Genomic DNA, 27,774 nt, shown 5'->3' with positions numbered 1-27,774 from the left:
CAAACATGATGGAGTTAGAGATGTGGTAAAGGGCCTTTCTGAGACTGCTCAGTTATTTTCCTCCTCTCAGAGGCAGAATTTCCATTTCAATGTCCCTCATCCAACCCAACTGGTTTCAGGTGAACTGCTAGTTTTGCTGACTGGGCTTTTTCACAGCAAATTTCTGTTTTTCTAAACTTCACGGTTGTACTGCTTTTCTGAACCAAGTCCATCATTTCAATGTCAACTAAATGTGCTGTTGACTCACGGCTCATATTATACGTATTGTTCTGTCAGTTCTACTGTCTCTGCTTTTTCCTTCAGGTTTTGTAAGTTCTTCTAGATCACGCATCTGTTAGTTTCGTCAGCTACAGTCATGGTTTAGTTCTGTCTCAGTTCTACGGTCCCTGCTTGATCGGGTACTCTGCTGGTTCTTCTAATCATTGTTCTTTCAGCTGGTTCAGGTGCTGGTTCAGTTTTTTCCTGGTTTCTTTTGATCCTTATTATGTCTCCGCTGGCTGAGGGACCAGCAGATCAGACTCAACTGGTCAGCTACAAAGAACAGATGCAAAACTCCCAGAAAGTCCAAACAGCTTTTAACTGGAGGATTGTGGTCAGTAAATTCGGCTTCATTTAAACTGGTCCACTGCAAGATACATTAGAGAGAAAGATGATGGAAAAAAAAGAACAAGACATGCAGGTCAAAAAACACATAATGCCCTGGATTTTTATTTCATTTTGTGACAAAGAGTATTTTTAATCTTTCCCGTGTGGTGGAAGGGTCTACAAAAAACAAAACAAAATCTCATGAACCAACTGGGCCACTGGAATGGGCATTGGGATCGTGGTACAGACAGAGAAAACTACAAGTAGCCTTGTTCAGTACCAAACTCTTCACAGAAGAGACTGTTGTTTTTTTTTGTTTTTTAAAATTTCCCAAGTGAAGGCACCCGATAACTTGTAGTTCATGGCCTTTCAGCCTTATGGAGTTTTAAAAAGGAGAGAAAACGTTTTTTCTCCCATCAATACATGTTTTCTTCATTATGTAGAAGCTGGAATGATATTAAATGTCAGTTACTGCATTTTTTACTCCATTGGAGGGTTTTTAGAACAAGTAACAAAAGAATGAAGTCTTTCGTGAGGAAGATTAAAACAAAAAGAAGTTGGAGATACAGACATATGCATTTTAAAAATTCAGGGAGTTGGGGGATTTTCCTTTAGAGGAACCAAAGGTAAAACAGATCAACTGGTGCAGGTCAGAGACCAAAATCATATAAAAGCAGCTTCAATTACAAATGATATAGTGCTTAGAGAAATCAGAAGCAGCAATCACCCCCATTGTTTTGTTACTCGTCTCAGGAATAATCTGTGTGGAAGAGCTGTGTGGAAACTGACTAACCCACTGACAAACTGATGCCTACAACGAACAAATTCACGCCTGTCGTCTTCTACTGCTGTGCCTGAATCATGGATGAATGCATGAATTCAACATCACACAAAAGGAACATGGCAGAGGAGCGGCCCACTACAGGCCAGCTCCCGGCAACGTCCCCCCCCCACACACGCCCCAAAAGGTGAGGGGGGAGTAAAAAAAAAACAAAAAACAGCTACACACCAACTACAGCACGTAAACTGGTGAGGGGGGTACAGTGTATTAAAAAAAAAGAAAAAAGAAAAAACATGAACGGAAAAACCCTTTGTAAACACGGCACAATAAATAGATCAAACAGCAGGTTCTGCACCATGTGATGACAGACATTTTACTGTGGTACAACTTTCACACCTCATACTCGCACCAGTTGCAGTTTGTCGTTTTCTCTTTTTAATTTTGATTTTTTTTTTCAATATCGAGTGCAAAACATCACAAATGAACAATTCTGTATTCAAGTAATGTTATATACAAGAATGGGGGGTGAGGGGTGAGGGGGTATTACAAATATGCAGTACTGTACATATATTTGCCATATTAAGAATTTACAGACGATCTCTTATTAACAGTAACAAAGAGGGAAATGGGGAGAGAGAGAAAAAAAAAGTTGTAGGAGACGAGCATTGCAATTAAGTCCCAAAACAGTTGCCATGGAAACCCCACTTTGCTCACTCTGCCACCGCTTGCATTCACCACTAATGAACGATGCATAGCACCTAAAAACAAAAACAGAGTCACGTTTCAGCGAGCGGGAGGCTACGTAACCTCCATGGCCACTGTGTTCTCTGATAGACTGTTTAGTGCTGGCTTGTCTTGTTCGTGATTCTCCCTGAGGACAGAAGAAGACAGAAGACAAACCGTTAGCAGCGAGCACTTAGCATTTGAGCACTTTCATAAACGTGCAGTGAGCCTTTAACACCGCAGGAACTAGCTCGTGTTCCTCTCCTGCATTCATGTTACCATAACGGACGAGCTAATGCAGAGAGCGAGGGGCCTGACCAACGCAGCTCTAAGGGAAATGGACATGTTGTGCTACTTTCTACTTTACCTCCACGTCATTGTTCTAACATAAAGAAAGTCTCAAGTCACATCTTCTAGGTCGGATTATGGCTGTGAATTGACTTGCATTTCATCATGCGCTCAGGTCTGTGAAGACCCCAGGCAGAATCTGTGCACACATCACTGTTCAGACCAAACATTTGTGTCCACAACAACTGTGCACGTGAAAGACAATTCTCCTGGTTTGCTAGTTTCATGCACAGCCAATTTTGTATCGTTTGTCAACTTCCCAGACACTGCTGGTTAATATGTTGGTTTATTTGTTACTTTATGTTCAGACAGGTGACACTCGTTTCTTTAATGCAGTGCACACACACACACACACACGTGCAACAAAAGCCACATGGACAGAAATGCATTCTTCCAGTGTGAGAATGGATCTGTCCAAGGACAAGTAAACACCATTAACTGACCTCAGTACTTGTGCTAATGTACTCTTGCGTAATATCTGATGCAGGATGTTTTGTTGTAGTGGAGTATTTGCACTCTCGTATTCATACTTTGCCGGTAAAGATCTATATAAATTCTGAACGTAATTCACCACAGCACAAATTGTACTTCCACTATTTATATCCGCCTCTTTTTGAAAACCACTTCCTGAACTGTTGTATAATCTCATTATCTGCCATGTTTATTAAGATGGACAATGTGAGATTGACCAGTTGGTCCACATCAGGAAAGAATCCCTGACAGCACTGGCTGGGTCACTTCACATTACCTTTGCTACCGTTCCTACAGTGGGAAGTGGCTTTGAACTGCCACCAGCTACGTGTTTGGAGCATAGATAACAAGCTGTACTGACACATAACATAGTAATAATCCTGAATTCTGTAAACTCTTCCAACATTTCGCTAAATAAATGAAAAGCCTGTTGAAATTGGCAGATACACATTTAACCAAAAACCGTGGTTCAATCTTCTGTTTAATCCAACAGTATCCAGTACAACATTCTCTGGTACAAAAGCAGAGTACTATGTTCTAGTACTCAGCATCACTATACTTTCTTTGTTGAAGTCTGTCTGTCCATCATGTACACAGAATATCTAATTTTATTCAGCATATTCATTGTCTGTGGTCTTTTTTGTTTCACCCCCCTCGAGTGTCATTACACGTTACGTGTTTTACTCACCTGGGCATGATGTCCAGCGATGAGGCAGAGGCCGTGGGGACCTTGGGTTTTTGACAGTTGGCGGTTGGGTGGGTGAACTTTAAGGCGGATGTTGACATGGTGGTGCTCAGCGTCCGGGGGTTATGGACGCGCTTGTTGGCGGGAACACCCAGACGGAGGCTGTTGTTTCCCAGCAGGACCTGAGTGGTGGTGGCATTGGTGGCGGGGTGAACGGTGCCGTTGTTACTAGTAGTGGAGGTGGCGCTAGGTGCGGTGGTAGAGGGGTGGAGCAAGGCGGGCAGTGGGGTGGAGGTGAGAGGAGCCGGGGCAGCAGGGGATGGGGACACTGTGCTCAAGAGGTGCAAGCCCTTGTAGACACCTGAGGGGTCAGTGGTGGGGAAGGGGCACAAAGTTTTTAATTACAAGTTGTTCTTGGAAGGAAAATCCTGTTATTTCAATAGTTACTTTCTGACCGAGGCACAAGTTCAGAGCCTGCAGTCAAGCAGCTCGAGTGTCCTTCAACTTTAAAAATGCAACAATGTGCAATGTCTCTTCACCAGAATCACAAAGAAACAGTCAAATTATTTTACAATGATTACGTGACTGTTCCTTTAAATGATTTATCTGTAAAGGATATGAAAACTGCATTTTCACACTTCACCAACTAAATACTGCAGCCTGAAATGGCATCATTGGTTAAGGCTGCGGGTTTTTGTTCCATCTGTTTTAAAGTGGTCTCTGTTCTTTTAGTCAGTAAAACCTTTGCCCTCATTACTACAATTGGATGAAGTGCTTTTTGCTTTTCTAACTGAAAACCCAGTTTGTCAAATGTACAACAATGCAGGTGTTTTATCTTGTGAGGAAGTGAATGTTGCTTCACTCATTTGACAGACAGTTGTTGTTCTGGGTATTTTATACAGATTGCAACTGCTTTTAAGACACTTATCAAAAATTAAAACCTGAGACCACCAGCACTGCCTTCGGTTATCATACCTGAGGGGGAGATGACGCCGTTGACTGCACCTCCAAGGGCCAGCTCCTCCTTGGTTTTAAGAGAGAGCAGTTGGTCCGCAGTGACGAGGGCGGAGGCGGCAAACTGAGCGCTGACCTGGTCCAATGTGTTCACCAAGATCTGTCATAAGAGACGAAAGCTGTTTTAGTGACCGGTGAGTGGTGAGGAAGAGCTGAGGACAAAGAAGACAAAGTGAACCACTGCCACTGGACTAACAGCCAGGACACACTGACCTGTGTGCTGTTGGCAGTGGTGATGCTGTTGGTTTGCTGGACCAGCTCCAGCTGCTGTTTCTGCATCAGGGCCAGCTCCTCCTGATGCTGCTGGTACTGTTCGGCTGTAAAAGCTGAGAGGGACAAACATTTTGTTACATATCTGAGAGGAATTTCATCGTCCTGCACAGTTCCCTCTCAATGTGATAATGTTATCAAAAAACATGCTGCGGCCTAGAAATACCGTCTCAATAAACTCAACACATTTCTCACATGAACATTCCTCTTTTGGCATGTGATGCTCCAGCACTGTCAGGCCCCACACCAGCTGTAACATGATCCAGTAGTTTATGAAAAGAGGGGTCGACTGTGTCGCGGGAGGTAAAGCAGTTCTTCACCAATCCCACAGTTCCTGGTTTGATAACCGGCTCCACATGTCGGTTCTCTGTTCACATGTCACCACTTGTGACCGGACATGTGATCGGAGAACCAACACGTTTCTCAAGTGAGACACTGAAGCCCAACTTAGTTGCCCCCAGTGAGTGTTGGCCAGCTGCATAGCAGCTTCCCCATCAATGTGTGTGTGTGTGAATGGCTGAATAAGAAGCAGTGTAAAGCACTTTGAGTGCCAATAGGTAGAAAAGTGCTATATAAGTGCTGAACATTTAGAGAAATGTCATTTTTTCTGGGATGCTTTTATGGTTAATAAATCCACTGTTTACTATGCAACCAATCACAAGTATTTAGGTGACAAACAGCAAGAACGGTACCTAAAAATAAACCCACACCCTCCGTTTGAAAGCGTTAGTCTGCAGTAAGACAGTGGAAGTCAGTGTATTTCTCAGTGTATAATCCAACTACTCCAGCTTTCGTGCAGAACCAACTTGCTTTTGGTTCAGCGAGGAAGATTACAGGAAGTCTATGTGTAAATACAGCAGCTAAATAATCTGATTTCACTTCAGACTTGTTTTGGTTTTCAGATTTTAACTGTATAGCTACCTATGACTTTTTTTTACCATCTATGTGGTGATGCAGAGACACAGATGATTCACAGCACAAACTGGGTTTAAAAAAAAAAAAAACATGACAGTTTCATTTCAGTCAGACTTTGGATAGGTGTTGATTTTTTAAAAAAAGGCGGCATCACCACGTTAATGAGCTCTCCCTCATTCAGCCTTTCAAGCAGCTGCTCATTAGCATCTCACGTCATGCACATGCACTGTTGGAGATGCATGTGCATAACATTAGACTTGTGATGTGGATACATTGTAGAGAAATCAGCAGTCTCTAGGAGAATTCTACCTGAAGAAATCAAGTTTCCCTAATCCTAATCCCCTTTTGGAAACCAGTTTGCCTGTTTACATGACAGTTAGGAAATTAGCTGATCTGGTTAAATAACAGGATGTAAAGTCATTGAATGAGGGGGTTGGGTCTACAATGATGATAGATGCTCCTGATGTTGAATCAAACTCGTCACAAGTCATTTTATTACAATTTCAATATTGATTTTTTTTTTAATCTAATCTAATTCCAGCCTTTGTTAAAAAAAAAAAAAAAAAGTGAGCTAACAAATGTATCAGCTTGCCTGACTATAACCACTTTGTTTGAAGAAAAATGTACCCACACCCCCTCCCCAACTGCCTTATTTGCATCCCAATCCTTTTAGCCTACGCAAAAAAAAGTGGTCTGAGGACTTTCCCTGGCTGTATATTAATTATGCAGCATTGGTTTCACACTTCAAGGTATTACGTCACTTAACGCCTCTGCAAGATATTGATTCACGTGTTCCCTCTGAGCTTTGCAGCCCTTTACTTCAGAGAACACAAGATTACTTCTTATACCTGCACATTTGAAAGTCACAGCTCGTCCTCTGTGTCACACACTTTGTGCTCATTTTACTTTATTATTCGAAACCATGCACCTTTTCTAACTAACCTGTATACGTCTGCCTTCTGCTGACAATCCTTACTATAGATACTCTGCATGGGGGTGTTAATGAAATCTGTACCATTTAGTTTCTGTATGCTACTTACTAACAAAAACAGCTGTTGTAAAGGACCTGTAGCATTAAGTCTGCATTTGTGGACATTTTCCACACACTAACAAATCTCATGAATGTAGTCATCAACCAAAGTTTAAACTGACACCTAATGGCCGGACACACACACACACACCCCCACACACCCCCACACACCCACACACACCCACACACACCCACACACACCCACACACACCCACAGCGAATGTCCAGCAAGGAAAAAAAGCTGGAGGAATGAGCGGAAACTGGTCTTTCAATTTAAACAGAAAAAAACTCGTAAGAATAAGTAAGAAACACGCAACTGGAATAATTATTTCTCACCTAAATTACAAAAAGACAAACCGTATTTCTCAACTTACAGATCAGTATTTAGTCAAACAATTTTACTACTTCAATGTTCCATGTGGACATCTCCAACATGATCAGGAGGAAAAACCCTTTCATTTAAGCCGATTGTTTTTAAGTAAAACCCCCCAAAAGCACAATTGCAATTATCCTCCATTATCAACAGACCATTCAACAAACTGAGACTTCGTACAAAAACAAGGAAACAGATCATCAAGAGTAATGGGAATATTGCGTAGGAATAAATACACCATGGTGGAACATGGGTTTTTCCCTTTAAGCACAAATAAAATGTTATCCAAACGTGTGGAGTGAGGTTGACGGCAGAAATATCATTAAAAGAACTCTACACCTCGATAAAAAAAATTTAAAAATGTGCATGAATGAAAGAATTTAAATGCACAACCTCACCTTGTAAATGTGAAAGCAAGTGTAGCCAGTGTTTGAGGGTGTTTTTAATCAATACTTTCATACACCATTCAGCCACATCACACTGCTGACTGACGCTTTAATAGCTTCAACAAATCAAGTGTTAACAGCGCAAGTTAGGAAAAATGAGGTACAGCTCTACTCGGACATTATTTGTGCCACTGGTTTCTGTAAATGGAAAAAGCAAAGCTCCATCTACACAACCAATGAATTACTAGTTTTATCTAGTAATCTACTTTCAATCCTTTTAATGTTCACTGTTCGGTTTAATTTCCTCACTTACCCAAATCCAATGTTTCATTTTGGCTTTGCATTAATTTAAAATCACAGAATTAATTGATCTGTGATGACATTTCAACCCGGAACATCGACAAGCAGCACACCTGCTTAAAAGAACCTGCCAACCTGCCTATATTGAGCTTTGCCAACAATAGTGACAGTGTCACAACTGTCACTACATCAATGCACTGTTGGCTCACACATTAGTGTGTCCAATTCTCTTCTGTTTACAGATTAACATGTTTTACGTTGGTACCCTATTTGCACATATAATCTGAAAGTTTGCATCCCAGTTAATGTCTGTCTTTAAAAATAAGAGTTCTGTCTGCCTCCAGTGTTACACTGTATTCTGTGACCTGTAGAGCAGCAGTCAGCTCATCTCCAGGTAAAGCTAAGGCCATAGTACGATGACATCAGAATTATTAAAAGGATCTTCCCTCCTATTAATAAGGTTGAATGGATAGTCACTGTGCAGCTTTAGCACAGGCTCCCAGTGAAGACAAAGTTAAACAAGAGCCACAGTGGAAGTGAGGTAATATGTGGTAAAGATACAGGTGTCAAGCCACTTACCAGCAGTGGGTGCGGGTGCAGCAAAAACCCTTCCCAGGCGTTGAGAGCCATGCGGCTGTCCACCTGTCGTAGAGGCAGAGGCTGTGCGCTTCAAGTCTCGACTCAACCTCCTGAATAGCGGGTGGGCGTTATCCAGCTCATGTAGTGGTATTGTCCGTGGTCTAAAGTGCCTCCATCGGCATGACTTTATATTCAACAGTATCTGACTGAGGTCCGTGGAAGAGGGAGAGGAGAGCGGGGAGGAACTTCTGTCTGAGGTATTTGTTTCTGAGGTACTGGCAAACTTGGCGGCGGCCGGCGAGCATGTAGTAGTAGTAGTAGTAGTAGTAGTAGTAGTATTAGTAGAAGGGGGAGGAGGAGAGGGAGGAAGAGGCAGGTCCAGTATTTCTGGATCAAGTCCGTGGAAAATGTTGTCATGGTCCGTGTATGCCCGGTCCAGCAAAACCCTGAGAGACAAGGAAAGTCAGCTCACTCTTTAAAAAGGACAAACTGTCGTCAGCTTCATACTCAGTTTGATTCTTGTGTTAGTACAACTATCATTTACTTTCTTCATTAGGTACTGTCATAAGATATTATTATATGTAATTAGGTCTTACAAATTCAGCAGTTCTTGCACCTTTGTTGGAAAAGAGAAAGTGTAATACTATCAGAGCATTGTAAATGGTGAACTGACCTTCCACCTCGTCCCACGCGCCGTCGGGACATTCCCAGGCAGAGCCGTGGCACCGTCAGAGTGGTGAGACTGTAGCGAAAGCGAGCTTCTGCCAAACCTCCTTCCCAGGGACCACACCATGGCCAGCTACCCACATGATCCTGACGAGCCTGTAGACAGAAAGGATAAACCTAAACCCCCATTACATTCCCTGCAATTCCTAGATGGTTTTCAAGCCCAGTAAAAGTTTGTGTGCACTGTGTAGAATGTACTAAAAGCATAAACTCTTGACAAGAACCTTAAATATGTTGTGCTGTCCTTTACTATAGGGAAAACTATTTCTAGCTAAAGGTGATGTTACTTACAGCATAGTACTGGCAGCCTGCCTTCCTGCGAAAGGCATAGGCACCATCTGGATCGTTCTCCTCCTCTGCGTCTGACGAGCCTGAGTGCAGCTGTGGACACAAGTCAGGGGAATCGTGAAATTTAGAAAACCTGAAGCCAGAGGTTCTAGTTAAAGTCAATAACCTCCTGTTGTTTAGCAATACTGAATGGACCAATCAGGACGGGGCGAGGAGTGATACAGGCAGAACAGTAAAGAGATGGAAGATTCTTTGGAAGGCTGTAGTGCATTATATTTAGAAACACACATTATAATTCTGTTTTCTCAACTTTCAAACTAATTTATTGAAATGTGGTCATTTCTGCATAGCGTGTATAACATAGCTTGAATAAGCATCTGTCTATGCACACGTTACCTGGGATAAAGGCTCTTCATCTGAGCTGGGGAAGTCATACTGGTTGAGGTCCTTGGCATTGAAGACAACAGGGCCCGAATGATGGGGTGTGCCTGATGACAGTGGCGGCAATTTCGGTTTCTTCTCGTATTTCCTTTTCTGCCGGGGAACTTCCATCTTCTCTGGCTATGGCAGAAAGATGATAAGTTATGAGATGTTAGAACACACCTTAAGAGACAGTTCTTGTTAAAACACACCCCAAATGCTACAACTACATTTTAAGACCAAGTGCTCAAAATGTGTTTACAGTGCCTAGAAAGTTCACATTCACCTGCCTACATGTGCAAGAAAAACTTCATCCTTCTCACTTGGAGGAGCCTCATAAATCATTAAAATGCATATTGGTTCACTCTTGATGCTTTTGAAACTCTCAAGAGTCCTATACTCAAAGGCCTCACCTTGGACTTGTGGTCCTTGTCGATGTGGTCCTGGTGTCGGTATTGATTAGTGAGTGGGACAAGGGGAATGATCTGAGGCCTCACGAGTGCCCGTTCAGCCAGAACCTCTGCCATTACCTCACCACCGAAGTCTGACATGACGTTTCTGAAAAAAGAAGGAACAAAGTAATTTTTCACAGGTCAGTCTCTATCCAACAGTCAATACATTTTAGACATTTCATTTAGCAAAGTTAGTTTTTGTCTTAATGCTTCATACAGTGCCAAACAGCACAACATCAAACAAATGGGGGAAAAAAAAAAAAAAAAAAAGTTTAAATGTTTCCTTTCTGTATGAATGCGTCGTATGGGCAGAGGCAGACTCACCTCTTCTCAAAGATCTCCAGTGTGAGGTGCAGAAGCTCTCTCTTGCTTTTCTCCCGCCGCTTGATCATTTCCAAGATGGTGACAGCTCGGCTCAGATCCCTGCGTAGTTTCAGCATCTTCTCATAGGACGCCTCGTCGTTCTTGCGATTCTGAATGTGGGAAAGTTGATGCACAACACTTAAGAAAAAGACCATGAACCTACACATTTTAAGAGCCAGGTATAGATAATTTATTCAATCTAAAAACACAGCTTGGACATCTAAAGTGTACAACATGGCAAAGCCGCTCTAGATCAGTTGACTGAGCAACAAAATGAATTACAATTTCATAGTTGCATCTTCTTTCAAAGACGACCACCTCTCTAACATGATTAAGTAATTCCTGCAACACCATGAGAAGGTCATAGTGCTAAAGAATCTAATCCCAGAGCATCCAACACTCAAGTCCTTGCAAAATAATATTTAGGCAGAAAAATAATCTAATGGAATCAAAAACATGTCCAAGCAACAGTCTGTATGTAGCACACAAAGCTGCATTATGGACCAGAGAGTATGAATAATGCAACATAGGAATTAATATAGCATTAAATGAACACATTGTCATTACAAAGACACTAACCTTCCTGGTTTGCATCTTCTCTGTGCGCCGTCGAAAGGCCACGTAGGGATCACTAGTGCTAGAGCCGTCCCGCTTCTCCTGCTTAACGTTAGGGATGAGCGAGTTGGCCTTGCTGTTTTTCCTCTTGCGGCTCCAGTAGTCGAAGACCTCTTTGATGAGCTCATCATCCTCCTTCAGTAGCAGTTTGGCCTCAGCGAGACTCACCAGCTAAAAAAGGTACAAACAGAATTTACAATTTAATAGATAAGATACAGTTACAGTGGTGGAAGTCACATTTGTACTAAGGGTTGAAGCTGTCTAACTGTTTCTATTTAGTGTTATAAACTACTTAATGCAGGCATTTCACCATTTCTAAAGCTCACTTTGCACTGACCTGCTACAATTATTTCATGACTGTCAGAGACAAACTGCTAACCTGCTGTCCACTGCCTTTTTCCAGCCGGTCTATCATCTCCTCAAACTGCAGGAAACTGATGTCCATCTTCTTTTTCAGCTTGTTAACAAATGCCTCATCGTCGGAGTCCAGGTCGTAATCTGGCTGCTCTGCATCCAAGCTGAAAGCTGCAGGGATAATACCTCAACATGGTGCATACATGATGGAGCCATATCAAAACACGTTCACTCATGTCACAGCTCAGGCCCTTTGAAATATCATTTCGTATAACATATTGAAAGCACTATGGTTTGTAACACTTTAGCATACGACTCACTCTTTTGTGTTTGGTGTCATGGTCCCAAGGTAAACAGAACTAATGCTGTGTATTGTTGCACCAGGCGTGCACACTTGCATGTATGTGACTGGCTCTCTCAAATACATGAGAAGGGCTGAGTCGTCTTATTTGGGGAAAATGTCTGCAGTCTGTGACTGGATATACAAACGATCCAGCTTCTACACACACTACCACCTTTTCAGAATACCTCACACACCTGAGCTGCTGAAAAGAGACTGCCACAGTGTTACAAAGGCAAATGACAGGTCCAAGAGAACAAATGTTTAATTTTATTTATAATTTGCAGGTATCAGGCAGCTGCTATGAATGTGCAGGAGACTCCCAGAAAATCCAGCAGGTGGGATCTCTGCCAAAATTACTGCAATAGATTGTCAGAGGCAATTCTCTGTTTTGTTCTGCGCAAAAAAAGGATTAAGTGTTTTGCAGCACATCCAATACTGTGATAATGGTGAGATTTTTTTGTAACAATACTTGTTGCATCCAGATCTACTTAGTATAGTTCTTAAAATAAACGCAAGATATTTAATAATAAATAAGTTATAATGTTAATGTTGTGCATGTTACAATATAATGTGGCCACGGTATAATCACTGGTTACATAAGGTTGGTCACATATGTAGGCTATGAGAAAAATGAAGAGTGAACTTAAGCAGACAGAGTAGCAGCTGTAGTGAGTAGGAAACCTGTTCAGTCTACCACTACCTGGATGATAAAACGTTCACAGCAATATTGCTGCACAATTTGGGATCCACAGCCTAAGGAGAGGACGGCCACAGAACCTGCAGACCACAGAAACAACCTACACTGAAACCTGCAGGCAGCACACACAGTAAAGTGGGTAAGAAGTGGAAACGAGGGAATTGACTAACCCAGCACTTTATAACTGAATGGAGCCTGCAATATTGTTTACAGACGCTTCATTTAGATATGCAGTATTTGTGCAGATACAGCTATGCAATTGTACAGCTGCAATAAAAAAGGTCTGGTGAGTTAAGTTCCTCATTCATAACAGTTTTCAGCCGTGCTCTTTGTCACAAACCAAAAGATTCATTCCAACTTCCCTGCTGCACAATCTCAGCTACAGTGGTATTTGTGCTTAAATTAAACGCAGCACCTCACGGCTAAATGTAAAACCTGCTGCCATCCAGCACACATGGCTACAGTTGTTAGCATTACAGAGCAAATAATGTACAATTCAGATTGTTGCAAGAATGCTGCTTCAGCTTAAAATCCATCACCTCAGTCCCAATGTAATAAAGGAAAATTACTTTATGTTTGTGTCTTATCAAGGTAACTGACAACGACAGATCGGGTAAAAACAGCAAACTCAGCTACCAGGGGAATTATCTCATTTTTGTTTTGACTTTCACTATTTTAGGTTCAATATTTTTATGCACATCTTTGTTTTTGGATGTTTTTTCAACTTACCGTGAAATTACACATTACAAGTTTATAGGTGAATAAATTGCTTATACAAATGGAATAAGACTACATACTGTATTTGTAGATTGATTTTTTTGTTTTGGGTATTAAAAGTTTATAATACACACAGACTTTTCCACATGTTTTGACCATCTAGGAAAAACCCTGAGTTTAGGGGGCAGCAAATTGCTCTTTGAGAAACAATCATGACAACCAGCTTTGACACAGACATAGTTACTACTAAACTAAGCAATCTCTCAGATTTATTTTCTCTGACAAAAATGACAACTCCGTGATTTATGAGCCTAGAGCTTATAAATCACATGCCTGATGCACTTAAAAGGATGAATAACTGACAAACATCTGTCCTTCCCTTACAGTACACCTGGGAGTCAGTAAATGGGATCAACAGTATTACTTTTAACACTGAAAGAATTTAAATGTCACTTAAGTCTTGTTTTTGTCACGCCAGCCCTGAGGGAAACTAAAGACGTTACATTACAAACATTCTTCTGATCAAGTGACAGAGATCGGCTTTAATTTCTTTATTTTTTAAAAAGTGCATTATTGTGACATTACTGAAGGAAATAAACATGGTCAAGGCCTCACACCACTACACTTCACCAGCTTTCTGCATCATATATTTGCCATTAGCTCACTCACGCTGTATGTGAATTAGCTGCTTTGGCATCTTGTAATCCCCAGGGTAGAGGGAGTCGTAATAGGTGATGTTACTTTCCGCCTCGGGTACTGGGATGACCATGTTGTCCCGCTTCTCGCCATAGACCTGCTGCGCCGAGATGGCCCTCTGAAGATGGTGTTCCTACGAAGAAAAAGACGGAGGTAAGACATGGCTGCCTAGAGATTTCTTACCAAATGTGTGGTTAAATAGATTAAACCAGAAGAAGTTACTTTAACACAAGTTTCTCCTGAATCCAGGATACTGATATTAAGTTACGACATTAGGTTGAAAACACAGCTTTGCACAGCTGAAGGAGATTGTAGCTATACTATTTAGATCCAGAGTGATGCATCAAGGTCTGGTACAATTCAATGCTTAAGGACTGGATCAATGAGTTCAATAGTGTGCTGCTTTTTGAGGGAGCAGCAGGCTAAACTGCTTAGGATGATAACTTACTTGCAACACAAATGTGTGCAGTAACAAACAAGAACATTCAGTACATAAATGCCAGTTATGTGGTAATTCAGAAAAACTGACTCAAAAAGTTCATTTGTCAACTGTGACATGTCCCCCCAAGCTGTTCTTGGATATGCACTGCAACACACAAATGTCCCGATCAGGTGGACCAGACATTAAACATACTTTACTGACTACATGTAATGTCTGATTGATCCCATGTGCTAACAGATCAGGTCGCTGTCCGGAGGAATCAGAAGTGAGTGGATCTGTTGACATTTGTTTTACATGACTAAAGCTGCTTTTATGTGCTGTAAACATTTTTATTTTTTTTTAATTCTGCTGCATACATTGTGTCATGTAGTGCCTCCTGCATGCTCTACCCAGGCACCACCCCTCACCTAAACCAAACGGAGTAGTTTCAGTAGATTAAATAGTGTCCGACACAATCCCCTGTTGTACGCTAAATGTGCACGGGGGCAACTCTAGACAATGTACAAAGTTTCTTTTGCACCTGACCTGAAATGCTTTCTAAGGCTGTTCCTAGGACTGCAAGCTTCTGGACATAGAGCTCAGATGTTGGTTCTGGAATCTGCTAGAGCCACTGTCCCAGTTTAAAGGGGGGAGGGTGTCACAGACCCCAGTGTTCCTATTAGCACAGGTACCACTTGTGCCTTCACCTTCCACATCTGTAACTTTTCTTTCAGCCCTTGGTATTTCTCAAACGTCCCGTTTTCCGTCTTCCTGATGTTGCTACCGCTTGGGATTGTTACATCTACTACTACTACTACTACAGCCTTGTTCTTCTGTTTGTCCACAACTACTATGTCCGGTTGGTTGGCTATTACTAGTTTGTCAGTGTGTATCTGGAAGTCCCACAGGATTTTAGCTCTGCCATCTCAGCCACCTTTGGAGGCGTCCGCCATTTTGACTCTGGTGCCTCCAGCTGTATTCAGCACAGATGTTTCAGTACACTATGCCAGCCACTTGATTATGGCGTTCCATCAATGCCCTGCCTGCTAGCATCTTGCACCACGCTGTTACGTGCTGGATTTATACAGGTACAATGAGTGACAGGCCAAAGATGAGACTTTTTCTTGCGCACACACACACACACACACACACACACACACAAAGCGAATCTTCAGAGAAAGTAAGTGATGGAGAGAACAGGCCAGGGATAGGGAAGCATGAATAATCCAAAGCAAGTGTGAAAACTGATCTGAATGATCAATATCTGGAACAATGTGCGTGCTGCAGCAGATTAAATTAGTTTGAAAGCTGATTTTCTACAGGAAAAGATTAAACATTTGATAGCGATTTACTTTCTCTACAAGAAACAGCCAAACAAATATTGACCAACAAATATCGACCAAGAAAACTAAACTTTACAAAAAAGGTGCAAAATAAATAAATGAAATAAAAATTAAAACTAAAAATAAATCCAACAACCCATAGTTTTAGACCGGGTCTGTGAAAGAACTAAACCAAACTAGCATTGCCTAACTGAAACATATCTGAATAACCTCGTCATTGTGGGGAGGAAACACCACACCGAGTCATGCAGATACAAGCCACATATACACCTGTAAACAAACAATTACACGGAAACTGGTGATTATCCACTTGCACAACGCACAACGTGGCACTGAAACCTGAAAGTCTCTGGGCCTCTAAAACATGTCTGACCCATGTCAAATGGTAGACAATGTCAATGCCAGATGAGGTTTTGGACATTGAGTCATTAAGTTAATGTTTATACAATTAACAAATTACTGGTTAGCCCTACACAGGGACGAATCCAACATCATCTCAAGATTTACAAATCGAGGAAAATGTGACACAGTCAGTTGGTCTTATCTACAAGAGTGTGTGTGACGAGAGCCTGCTGCTGCCAAGCCTGCACGGGGAGATTGTGTTGGAAAGAAGGCAGACAGGTTGGATGGCTGACTAACTGGTTTGCTGGCAGGCTACTTGTCTAATAGTCCCAGTCAGTCGTAGTAATAGCCTGAGCCTTTGGCCCAGAGCTGGGCACTGAGCCACTGGCAGGCAGGCAGTCTGTCAACAAGGCAGCGTGCTGCTGGCCTTTCTCTGGAGAGAGGGTGTGTGCCTGTGCATGTGGACAAATGGGGGAGGTGGAGAATATGTGCGCCTAGAGAAAGTAGACAAACGTGGGAGAATGAGTCAGAAAGAAAAAGAGTTTGTCCCTGAACACTAATAGGTTGTTGTGGTTGCTATTCACAGAGAAATGCAACCACCCATTTCTGCTGCCAAAAACCACGTAATATTTCCTTGAGCGCTTCTTATTCATAGGTTCTTTTATTCACTGGCCATTTCTGTATTTCACATGCAAGCATCTGTATAACATACGGTCAGCTGCAGAGAGAGACTCAACAGGTTTTGAACTGCATAAGTAACTATATGGTAAATATGAATAATGTTCGCAACATATATCTAGAAGGATACAATACATTTAACTCAATTCCTATTGACAAAAACTATACATAAAACTTCTAAGGCTATGAGGGACAAGATGCAACAGCCAAGGGTTGGTGGTCGACAAACGTCAGGCCATGGGGCAGACTAGTTTTGCAGTGTGCCAGCCACTGTTGAAGCAAACTAGACCACCGCCTAAAGCTTTTCAGGCAATTCAGCAAAGAAGACTGGTGTCCCACTACTACAATTGGCTGTTCAGATTAACAAGTAAGTGCCTAAAAAGATAATGGGATATTAACAATATACAGTATAATTTGTAACTTATAAGACACTGTCAATTCTAAGTAGTTATATACTGTCGGTGCTATGAAGATGGTAAGCTAATGCCGGAGTGCTGAAGGGAGCTGGATCTCATGGCTCTGTTCCTTTTCAAAAGTCAACCGAGCCAGGAAAGAGCGGTGTGGTCCTAGCATGGTTTACGCACAAAATCCAGATTTTGTACTAGGGGGCTTGTAGGATAAGGTCTGGATAAGGTCTGGATAATCTCTGGAGTGTCTTGGTCATCTCAGACATGTGTGTGCCAATCTTTCAGGATTCCAGTGCGTGTGTAAAAGATGCTATGGTGATTAGTCGGGAATCTCAGTCATTTAAGTGCATTCAAATGCAGTCTGAGTAACTTGGTTATAGTCCACTTCTTTGACTAAACCGATTCTTTGGCGGTGATGTTAAGGAGAAGTCGGTTCCTAAATCTGGTTTGGTGATTAAAGAAACCCAATTTCTCCAGTTAAATTTGTTCTGAAGAATGCAGATTTGTCCCCGTGATCTATAAATATAAAGTATAAATGGTGAATCCTAAAATATAAAAAGTCTATTTCACCATGCCCACAGCACTTCAAAACCATTTAAAGTTTTAGCAAATGTGTGTTTCACACTTACGCAGTGCCTATGGTCCAATGACGTCTTGTAAGGATGAAACTTCTACCTTATCTCGAAAGGAAGCTCAGACTTTCAGTTTTACTGTAAGAGCTTCCTGAGGGGTTGGCATACAGAACTCAAAACACATTCAAACTGTTGGCAGCATTTGCTGTCATTCCCTCCTGTGCCTATCCAATTCTAACAGAAACATTCCCCTCGGCAAATGATTCAGCGTCCTCAGGCCCCTCCACAATGAGGGGAAAACTCATAAAAATCAAACAGCCTGAAGCAAAAACATTTGCTTACTTTCCCAGTCATGACTATTTGTCTGCAAATAAACAAACCGAGGTGAACAGAGCGTTGGCCTGTGCCCTCACACACACACACACACCTCTTCTATTAGACTCGCTTTCTCACACAGGAGTCCAGAAATAGCCTTCCAAAATGACCATATCCATCACTGTCAAGTCTAAAGCAACCAGAGCCGCCTCCACCTTCTCCTGTCTCGCCTCTGACAGCTACTGTCCCAGACACTGTAAATGCCACTTAGCATGACAGACAGCCCCAGGAGATGGTCTGGTCTGGCTTTTGAAGGATGCACATCTACAGCAGAAACTTTTATGCACTGCGTGGGAGAACATGAGTCTTTACATCCAGCAAAAACCGACATGAGAAGTTAATGGTAGCCATCATACTACATTTCTGACAGTGGTTATTGAAACAGTATGTAGTCTAAAGTTTCAACATAAATTGAGCAACTTTCCTTTTTATAAATTAAAAGGATTGGTAAAAAAGGACATAAACAGCAGCTACAAAACAAAATACTTGAGCGTAGGCCAAAAATTGCATAACACCACAATCAGAGGTCATGATGTGTCATCCACCAAAGAGGCCGTCTTAACTTTCTACAATTCCCACGTACAATTCAACAGAAAACTGCTTGGAGTGGGTGAGAGACAAAGCAGACCAATAGCAGATTTCACTAATTCAACTTAGACTTTTACTAAGTGGGGTTTTATCATTCTTAATGTAATTTATTCAATTCAACTTTATTTATGTAGCGCCAATTCACAACAAAGTCATCTCAAGGCATTTTACAGAATAAAGACTAAAGATGTACAGAGAGAACCCGTGTAGTATCCTATTGGTAAATTTGGCATTAACTATGGTTTTTCCCTAACATTTACAGGTTTAGGTGCAGCTTCCACTATGCTCTGCAACTATTTAAGACAAAGGAACATAAAAAAGGCATTTATAAAACATATCAGTAGCATTATTAAGGAAAAAAAAAAAACACCCCACAAAACAAAAACTTATCTTATTAAATCTTTCTGTGCCTTAAAATATAGATGGAATTGATTCTTGTTACATTATCAAATACATCTAAAGCCTTCTATTAGTTTAAATGTGTTCTTTCCGCTGTAGTCATTTTGGAGGATGTCATCTCTAATGCTATTGAACCAGATTACATTATAGACAACTAATGAGTGTTTGTCCACCCTATTTATTTCAATGATGCAAAACTAAAAAGCAGATGTCTCTGATGCTATACTGTTGAACTACAGCCTCTGAAACCAACATTGTTAAATTAACACATCTGCAAAATGGTTCAAACAACAGAACCTAAAACCTGAATTTTCATGTGAAGGGTTTAATGTGTGCACAGCAAAACACACAGATGCTATAGACCAGAGTCTCATGTCACTTGGCATCATCTTTCTCGCAGGTGTGAAGAGGAGCTAAACTACACAGCTGATCCAAGACAGAATAGAGGCAGTGAGAAACTTAAAGCTGCCCCACAAACACCACATTTTGAGATCTGCTAATGTCTCTCAGTCTTCAAATACTGATGAAATGGTCCCAGACCATGAACTCTAAGTCGCACTAAAGCCCCAAGATACTTTCACATTTTAGCTCATTTTCATCCTCATGCAGAGTAAACGTAGATGCCTGTGGGTTTCCACCAGGCCCGCAGACACTGACCTCACTTTCAAACACAAGAAAAGTGGCTGGTCCAAAACAAACAGTCTGCACGTGCTGAAGGGATTTCAGCGGTGACAACCCTTCAGACCAGCCACACTATAGACACACAGGCAAATTACAAAACCACATGCTGAAGTTGAGTTGTACAACTTCTCAAAGGCAAGGCCAGCAGCTACAGAGCAAGCAAGCCTGCAGCCACGTGCTGACGAAGTACTGGAAATGTGCAGGACTAAAGCACAGGCCCACTTACACACTGCTCTACACAAGCTCATCTGAAGAGCAGAACCACAGTGGGACCACATACTACACCTCCAGTCATATGGATAGTCAATATACACTCACTGTGCAGGTTCACCTAATGAAGTGGGTGGTGAGTTCATTTCAGGCAACGGCACATACAAATCTGGTGCTTTCTTAGAACAGTTTCACTACTGTTGAAAATAAATTTCACTTCAAGTACATTGGATGTCCAGGAATTACAGCCCTTGTGATGAGCACAAATGTAATGTTAGTCACAATTAGGTGCACAAAAAAAATAAAGACTTTATACACAGTCACTCCATACTTGAAATTGTACACAGTTATCTCAAGGATGACATACAGTATCCACCAATGAATCAAAGAACATTTCCAACTAAACTGTGATGCAGAAATTCTGCTATAAATGTAGAGTAGCAGGCCTCGGCCTACCTCTTATGATAATACAACAGTTACATAACCAAGAACACCAGCTGAGCAATGCACAGACTTTGAAGTGACAGCCCCCTCCCCAACACTCACACCCCCCCCCTGCTGCCCTGATCTCCTCCTGAGCACCACGCACCGCTGGTCTGCCAGCCTGCTGTGCCATCTGACACACTGAACCCTTGACACAGAGAGAAACCTCTACGAGAGCAATGAGGATGCAACATACTTCCAGTGACTAATAACGGTATTAAGCAGAGATGAATGTAGTAATATGTTGTCTTTATATTCTTTCAAGTACAACGCTGCAGCCTTGGAGAAGCAAACACCTCACTTACGGGAGCTAGAATGAGGCCTTTACGAGGGCGTTTAGTCAAACGGTTTGAGAAACAGAACACAGTCAAATTCCCATGGGAGCATCTAGTTTCCAAACAGCCCACTACATCCTATAGATAACAACAAAGCTCTGTGGCAGGTGCAGCTTTCAGGAAATTATTAATTTCCTAAATTTACAAGCACGGGGAAATTTGATTTATGGATCAGGTATGCCGTGTTTATTTGGGGGACAAAATACAAATAATCCCATGTACAAGTGGTAAAGCCACAGCCACGACTACAAACTCCCCCACATGCAGCACACACACCATGTCCCCTGCGTGACCCAGGTCGAAAAAGTCCGCATGGGTTATTATACTGAAGACAAACCTCCAGGCCGAGCGGTGTGAGACAGGAGGATTCAACATTATACCTGTCAGACCGCTACATGAGCGGGATCAATACACCCAGTGCATTTTAACAATGACAACTGCATTAACCACAGTGTGGGATCCATACAAGCAGCGCGAGGGGCCGCATCATCTGCCACCACGTCCATCACTTGTAACAGTGATGTGCCCCATGGCGGCACGGAGAGCGCGGTTCCTCCGAAGAACGCAGAAACACAAACGTAGTAAATCGCTTCGGGGGTCCCACTGCATGGCAGCAGTGTTGACATTTCGTTCTTGTAGCGCCACAGACGCCACATTTCATCGGAAGCCACTAGCTCCCCCTTGCCCTGCTCCTCTGCTACTACGCCAACACAAGGCCCCGTCCTGACAGACGAGACAAAATGTCGGCACTGCTCGAATCACGTGACCCCTTTGTGCTCCGAAAACCTTCTCACACATAAACCGGGCGGTGAAACCGGGATATTTTGTCCGATACCGACACAAGTCGTCCCCGCTTCCCCCAAGCAGGCGCCCGAGTCCCCCATACGAGGCATTTGTAACTGAAATTCGTCGTGTTTCTCCTGAGAAAATCGGCGGCCATTTTGTGAAAGCTTGCGCAGAAAAAAAAATTAGAGGGACGCCTCTGATAGTGTAAAAATAATAAAACCAAGTGGCATAAATTCACATTTTTTACAAGCTTAAATCATACCGATTCCTCTTCTTTCTCCATCCCCGTAGGCATCTGCGGCACTGCCCGGTTAATGGATGCATATTCGTGTAGGTCGGGTAAATCCTCACAACGGAAGACGGGTAGTGGCTTGGAAGCGTCCAGCGCCCGTGCCCGAAACGACAATTTACTCATTTTTCACAATTCGAGATGCAATATAAGTCTATCCGATCTCCTAATATTCACAACGGTACCGAGTGGAGCTTTCATGGATGTTTCTGTGCGGTTAATCTCTACTCTAACGTTCGAATGGCTGTAGCTTGTATTTAGGGCGTCGCCAACGGAGCCGGGGGAAGGCCCGGATCTTGGTCGCTCGCTCTCGGACTGTTTTTTTCCGACGCTCCGCTCCCTATCGTTGGCTCAGTGCGCCATGGACAACATGGCGGACATTTAAAACTCTTTTGCTGTGTTTCGCTCGGAGCGGTCCAACCCCCAGTTCGTGGACCGACCATTCCCACACGGTCCCGAGCGCTTGCGCGTTGCGGGGGTGGGGGGAAGGGGGCATTTCTAGCAAACTAACTCCTCTCCACACATGCACATGAATTATTGAAATAAACATTGGGCATGGCCGGATTTTTTGTATTTTTCGGCTTATCCCGTGAGTTCAGGGTTTATTATTGCGATGTCAATAAATAATGAATGAACGAATCCTCTAAATACAAGCGAAGAAAATAGCAAATAGACTGAAATTAACGATATGAGCCCAAATAGATAAAGCAAATTGCTTTAACGAATTGACAAAAAATAAACTTATCATTAGGCAAAACATGATAAATACTAATTAAATGACAATAACATTTTGGCAGCAGAGATTAAAGATGACTAATTTCTAACATCACAGGTGAACAGTACAGTTACTCCAGCACCGCTTATTTTACCGCAGTGTTTGCATCTTATTTTCCTTTTACTCCATTGTAATTCTGAGGGATTTTAGCTACTAGTTGCTTGTTGTAGATGCAATAAACCAATAAATGTGATGTGGATTCACCACCTGGCAGTACCTGTAGTATCTGCACCTTTACTTGCTGCCGTTTTTAATTCCACAAAAAAAAATCTTTGTTTTATTATTATAAAATGTAGTAACTGTTGAAATATGTCAAACTAATTCTGACTAGACTTGTACATTTGTATTATCAGCAGCATTAAATTCAATATTGTATAAAATAAAATGCTGATAAGAGAAATCAATGTAAGTAAATTTTGGAGCCTGTAAAATATTAGTACTTCAAAAGTCCTTTAAAGTGGTACTTCAACTTGTAAAACAAGAACATGTTGCACTTTTACCTTGAGTTTGTATTTCTACCACTTCTGCTGAGCAGTTACATTTTAAATATCCATAAAATCATATTGACATTATCATATTGTCTTACTGGTCCCCTCAAATCACAGCATGGCAAAGCAATGCTACAATATCCAGTAACACAACGCATTGCACTGCACGACAATTCATTCATAATTAGGTAGGTAGTACAAATTAAAATACTAGCAGGTCATATTATATGATACAGCTGAAATGACAGATTTGTAAATGCTCCAGTAAAAAGAACTAGTTCGATTCACTGACCCACGTCTATTATTGGTGATCCTGTAACAGCCCAACAGGGGAACAAATAACCAAAACGTGTTTGCTTCAGGTGAGACGCCTTGTGACATGAACAATGTCGCCCTCTTCTGGTCTGACAGCCAAAGCTGACTGTCAGGACATTATACAGTATATTTGCATCCAAAACTTGGCAGCTTTGAAAGTGTGGATTTCATTCGAGTTGGGGTGAGTTCAGCACAGTCAAACCCCCACAACGATACCACCATCTTACTTTAACGTGGCTGCACCTGCGGTGATGATTAGGTTTTGCCATGACGCTATGGGCTTTCGGAGGCTGATCTAGCAACAACCAGAGCCAAGCACATAAGTGTATCAAGGTTAGAATAAAAAAGTTCCAATCATTATAACAGCTTACCTTTTGATGATACATGGATTAGCCAGTGTCTAACCAGGGGGGCTGAGGTTTTCTTCTCATTAAATCCACTGAGGGCATCTCGAGAACCTGAGAGTCAACAGATAAAAGACATTCAGCAAAAACAACTCAACTTCTAAGGTCTTTTCTTTGTTGAGATTTAGGAAAAGGTTGTCTCAGCTAGTGCTAAACATATGCTCACCACCTTGGGCATGTAGCATGAAGTGACTTCAACCTATTCTGGCTTAATTTGCAATTTGTTGCCTTTTACTTGCACACGTTTAATGACAAAGTTGAATCTAATGTAAATTTGAGTCATCTAGTGTTAATAAGCCGTACATTGACTGTCCTGGACAATTGGTACGACGCGGTCAGTTATCTCCTGGCTCTGTGAGGCCAGAATCTCTTCTCTCTGGCTATAACATTCACGTGAATGAGACGGAGTTGTTATTTGGATGCAACGTAACCAGTACCATGGCTGAACTGTGTCATACAATACAAAATTAAACAATGACAACTACTTGGCCTTTTGGTTAAAGTGAAGTAAAACTTAATTATTTTTCTAATAGAAGACCAGTGATTATTAAAGTCTCCTCATTCTGACTTGCAGTGATTGAATTAACTTCTGTTTGAAATTAAGTCTTTTTGCAATTAAAACCCTCAGTTATTTAGTGACACTCTCCCTCAGTGTGTTAGTGACTTACATGTCACCAATTTAAAAGACATTTGCCTTTGTTATTTAGCAGTCAGGATCTTGTATTAATGATGATGCTGTTATTTCAACAAGCTCATCTGTTTGAGCCCATTGCCATGAGGTCATAGCTGCTCGTCTAAAATTCAGTGTACCCCAGCATTTCCATCCTTGAGCCAAGAATGTGTGGAAATCCCTTTGTCTCTACAAGCTTCTCACATCAGTATTTGTGAAGTTCTGCCCCTCCTTCTTCCTGATACACCATCTCAAGTGCTGTCAGATTGAAAGGGAAACATCTAAACCGCTATCTTCAGATCTCTCCACTGATGTTTTCTACAGTTCAAGTAAAGTTCAAGGATTTTGTTGGGCCTTTCAAAGAAATATTTGTCCTGAAGCCAGTCTAGCATTACCTTAGATGCCCTGGGCCACCATAATGCTGAAAGGTTAACCAGGATATGGCTGCCTTGAAGGATTTCTTTGAATTTGAGCAGAGTTGAGACTCTTTCCTCATCAAACCAGGGTATCCTTTCATCCAACCATTCCACCATTAAGACTTTCTGATAGAGTGCTGCTGAGCGGTTTCTCCTTCCAATGGGTTCTGCAATCACTGCAGAGGACTTTTGTTCTGTCAATTTGACCACTGGCTCTATTAACCTCCCGAACCAGGCCCTTCTTTTTGGCCTGACGTCCAACTCTAGAAAAGACCAGGTGGTTCCCAATTTTCCTCCATCTTGTAGTCTAATTATTGAGCTTATGATAAGGTACACCCAGTAACCCAAAGCTTTAGAAGAGGGTTTTATAACTAATATCATGCAAACACTTTTATCCAGAATGATTTACCAATGAGGTCGTGGCAAACTAGCCAAGTCAGGAAGAAAACAATAAAAACAAACCATTATGGGACCACTTGGCTGAAGGGCTTTACTAGGGTTTATTGTGGAGCCTTTTCTAATCAGAAGCCAGTCACTTTATTTCACCACAGGTGGAATCGATGCAACTTTTAGACATATGTGAAGTAAAGTTAATGCATCAGGATGCTCCTGACCACAATCTGGAGTGGCTTTGGATGTTGTTGTAAATAATTTAAGTTTTTTAATTGGTGATATTTATGCATATATTCCATGTTGTGATTATGGTCTATTTAGGTAATTTAATGTAGACTAAGATCAACGGCCACACGTTGATTTGGCATGTGTTTTTACACCGGATGCCCTTCCTGCCGAAGGCCCTCCCATTTATTTTTTGTCCGGGCACGGGACCGGCTCGGTACAGGCACCAAGATTGCCCTTGGTGGCTGGGGCCACACCTGGTGGGCGGGATTCGAACCCGCCGCCGTCTGCATCCCAACCCAATGACCTACCACTGAACCACAGCATTTTTTACATTTCATCCACTTAAAAATGTGTCTTTAATTACAATGCACTGTGCAAAAAGTGAATGAATACTTGTTTTTTTTAAAGTGCATATAATACAGTGACTATAAAACTGATATTTGCTTTTTCATCCCATGCTACACAGTAATAAGTGGATGCAAGCCTTGAAGTATTCTTTATGTTTACAGATAGCAGTCCAGGTATCGTTTAGGAAAAAGTGAACATTTGAATCGAAGATCAGCCTGTCAGTGCCCTGTGATAATTTACAAATGACAAAATCTAGAGTGACATATTTTGAACATCAGAATTAGCGTTTGTGACTTTGACGACTGGCCTTCTAGAAACATAAAACCGAACAACAGATCATCTTAACCAACAGTTTTCTACCTCACATAATGTGTCCAGTCTACAAATGTCTCATGTGGGTGGGGTTTGTTCCACAGCGTTTACACAATCATCACTCAATGAGGAAAACACAGGAAATCCAATTCATTGTGTTTTTTACATCTCACCTGTCAGATCGGATGCAGTAAACCCCAATTATCTGACGTTATAAGCACAGTTTCCCCAATGAGTATTAACTTCTAATGATGGCTCTGCAAACATGAGGCAGTCCTGACCCTGGCTGGGTTTAGGTCTCCCAAACTTCCATTTTACAGCAAGGCCAAATGACTCATGAAGGTTTCTCCCACTTTTTGAGCCTATGTAGGGATGAGTGGGTGTTTTAGGACTTTGGGGATCTGAGGGGATCCAGACCCATGCAGACCAGGGCCGAGCAATTCCCCGAGAGACCACAAGGGCTGACTAGCACTGTTTAGCCACACACCCCACATGCCTATGAGCCAATGTTACATTTGCAACTAAGATGATGAAAACCCCTCATATGAGATCATGTCAAGCCACTTATCGACTCTTTACATCCGCCTTCTGTCCTGTCCTCGCCTCGTCAGCAACATCTGTCATTAATGTAACAACTGGTGAACTACATCTTTCTCTTTACACAATTAAAAACATGTATGTTTGCCAACATCGATCGAAAGCGCCGTCACTCTGCTTTGGGGAGCTGCCAAAGTGATTAGGGGCTTGAGGTTTTAGCGCTGAATTGCATCCAGCTGACCAGCCAGGAATTTGATTGCGTGTATGAAATCATCTGATGCCAGAAACACTACTCACGATGGGCCTTCGTGTCAAAGCAGGCGTCGACTCAACTCCAAAACATTCTCATCAAATACTCACCGAGTCCATAATGGAGCACACGTCGGGGATTTGGGGGAGGAAAAAAAAAACGAGTAAAAATCGTACAAGTCACAAGTAGGAAAAAACCAGAAACGCCAGGCAACACGACGCAGCTAGAGCCACACAGGGAGTCCACTAACATTACTGTTAGCTCTGCTACTTGTTCTAGTTGGTTTCATAACAAAAAGCCAACGGTGAGCCGGGGTCCTGCTGTGAAGAGTCGCTGTCCGCTCCACGTCCAGCAGCGTTTATCCGACGACGAAAAGTCACTATTTTCCCGTCGATGTGAAGCAGGGTGAAACTAGAGAGGTGGAAACCAAAGTGCTACTGTTGGGGGTTAACAACTTTGCTGCAAGAGACGGCCGCTGATTGGACAGCGCAGGCCACCAATCACCTGTGGAGAGCCCCTGGGCTCGAGGCGTCACGTTCCCCAGGGGCTGGAGCGAAACGTGATTGGCTGAAACCGAGTCCGAGCGTTAGATTTTAGC

General features: G+C 42.1%; 1 protein-coding gene across 2 annotated transcripts; it reads right to left on the bottom strand.

Annotated features, from left to right (window-relative positions):
- Nucleotides 1–680: 680 nt before the first annotated feature.
- Nucleotides 681–27,614, bottom strand: LOC137098659 (enhancer of polycomb homolog 1-like). Of its 2 annotated transcripts, XM_067475141.1 has the most exons (15): nucleotides 27,287–27,614; nucleotides 23,990–24,076; nucleotides 14,105–14,264; nucleotides 11,704–11,849; nucleotides 11,289–11,495; nucleotides 10,671–10,819; nucleotides 10,308–10,452; nucleotides 9,871–10,035; nucleotides 9,478–9,567; nucleotides 9,134–9,282; nucleotides 8,461–8,906; nucleotides 4,821–4,933; nucleotides 4,569–4,707; nucleotides 3,597–3,954; nucleotides 681–2,237 (listed from the first exon to the last, which is right to left on the bottom strand). In XM_067475141.1, exons 2-15 carry the CDS (start codon nucleotides 24,002–24,004, stop codon nucleotides 2,165–2,167), a joined length of 2,355 nt encoding a protein of 784 aa, XP_067331242.1. In that variant the 5' UTR covers nucleotides 24,005–24,076; nucleotides 27,287–27,614; the 3' UTR covers nucleotides 681–2,164. The 2 variants fall into 2 exon arrangements, with proteins under 2 accessions (XP_067331242.1, XP_067331241.1); XM_067475140.1 differs by lacking the exons at nucleotides 23,990–24,076; nucleotides 27,287–27,614 and adding an exon at nucleotides 22,014–22,457.
- Between the last annotated feature and the right edge of the window lie 160 nt (nucleotides 27,615–27,774).

The sequence above is a fragment of the Channa argus genome, chromosome 14 (assembly GCF_033026475.1).
Source record: "Channa argus isolate prfri chromosome 14, Channa argus male v1.0, whole genome shotgun sequence".
Lineage (NCBI taxonomy): Eukaryota > Metazoa > Chordata > Actinopteri > Anabantiformes > Channidae > Channa > Channa argus.
This window is presented reverse-complemented; position numbering and strand designations above follow the sequence as displayed.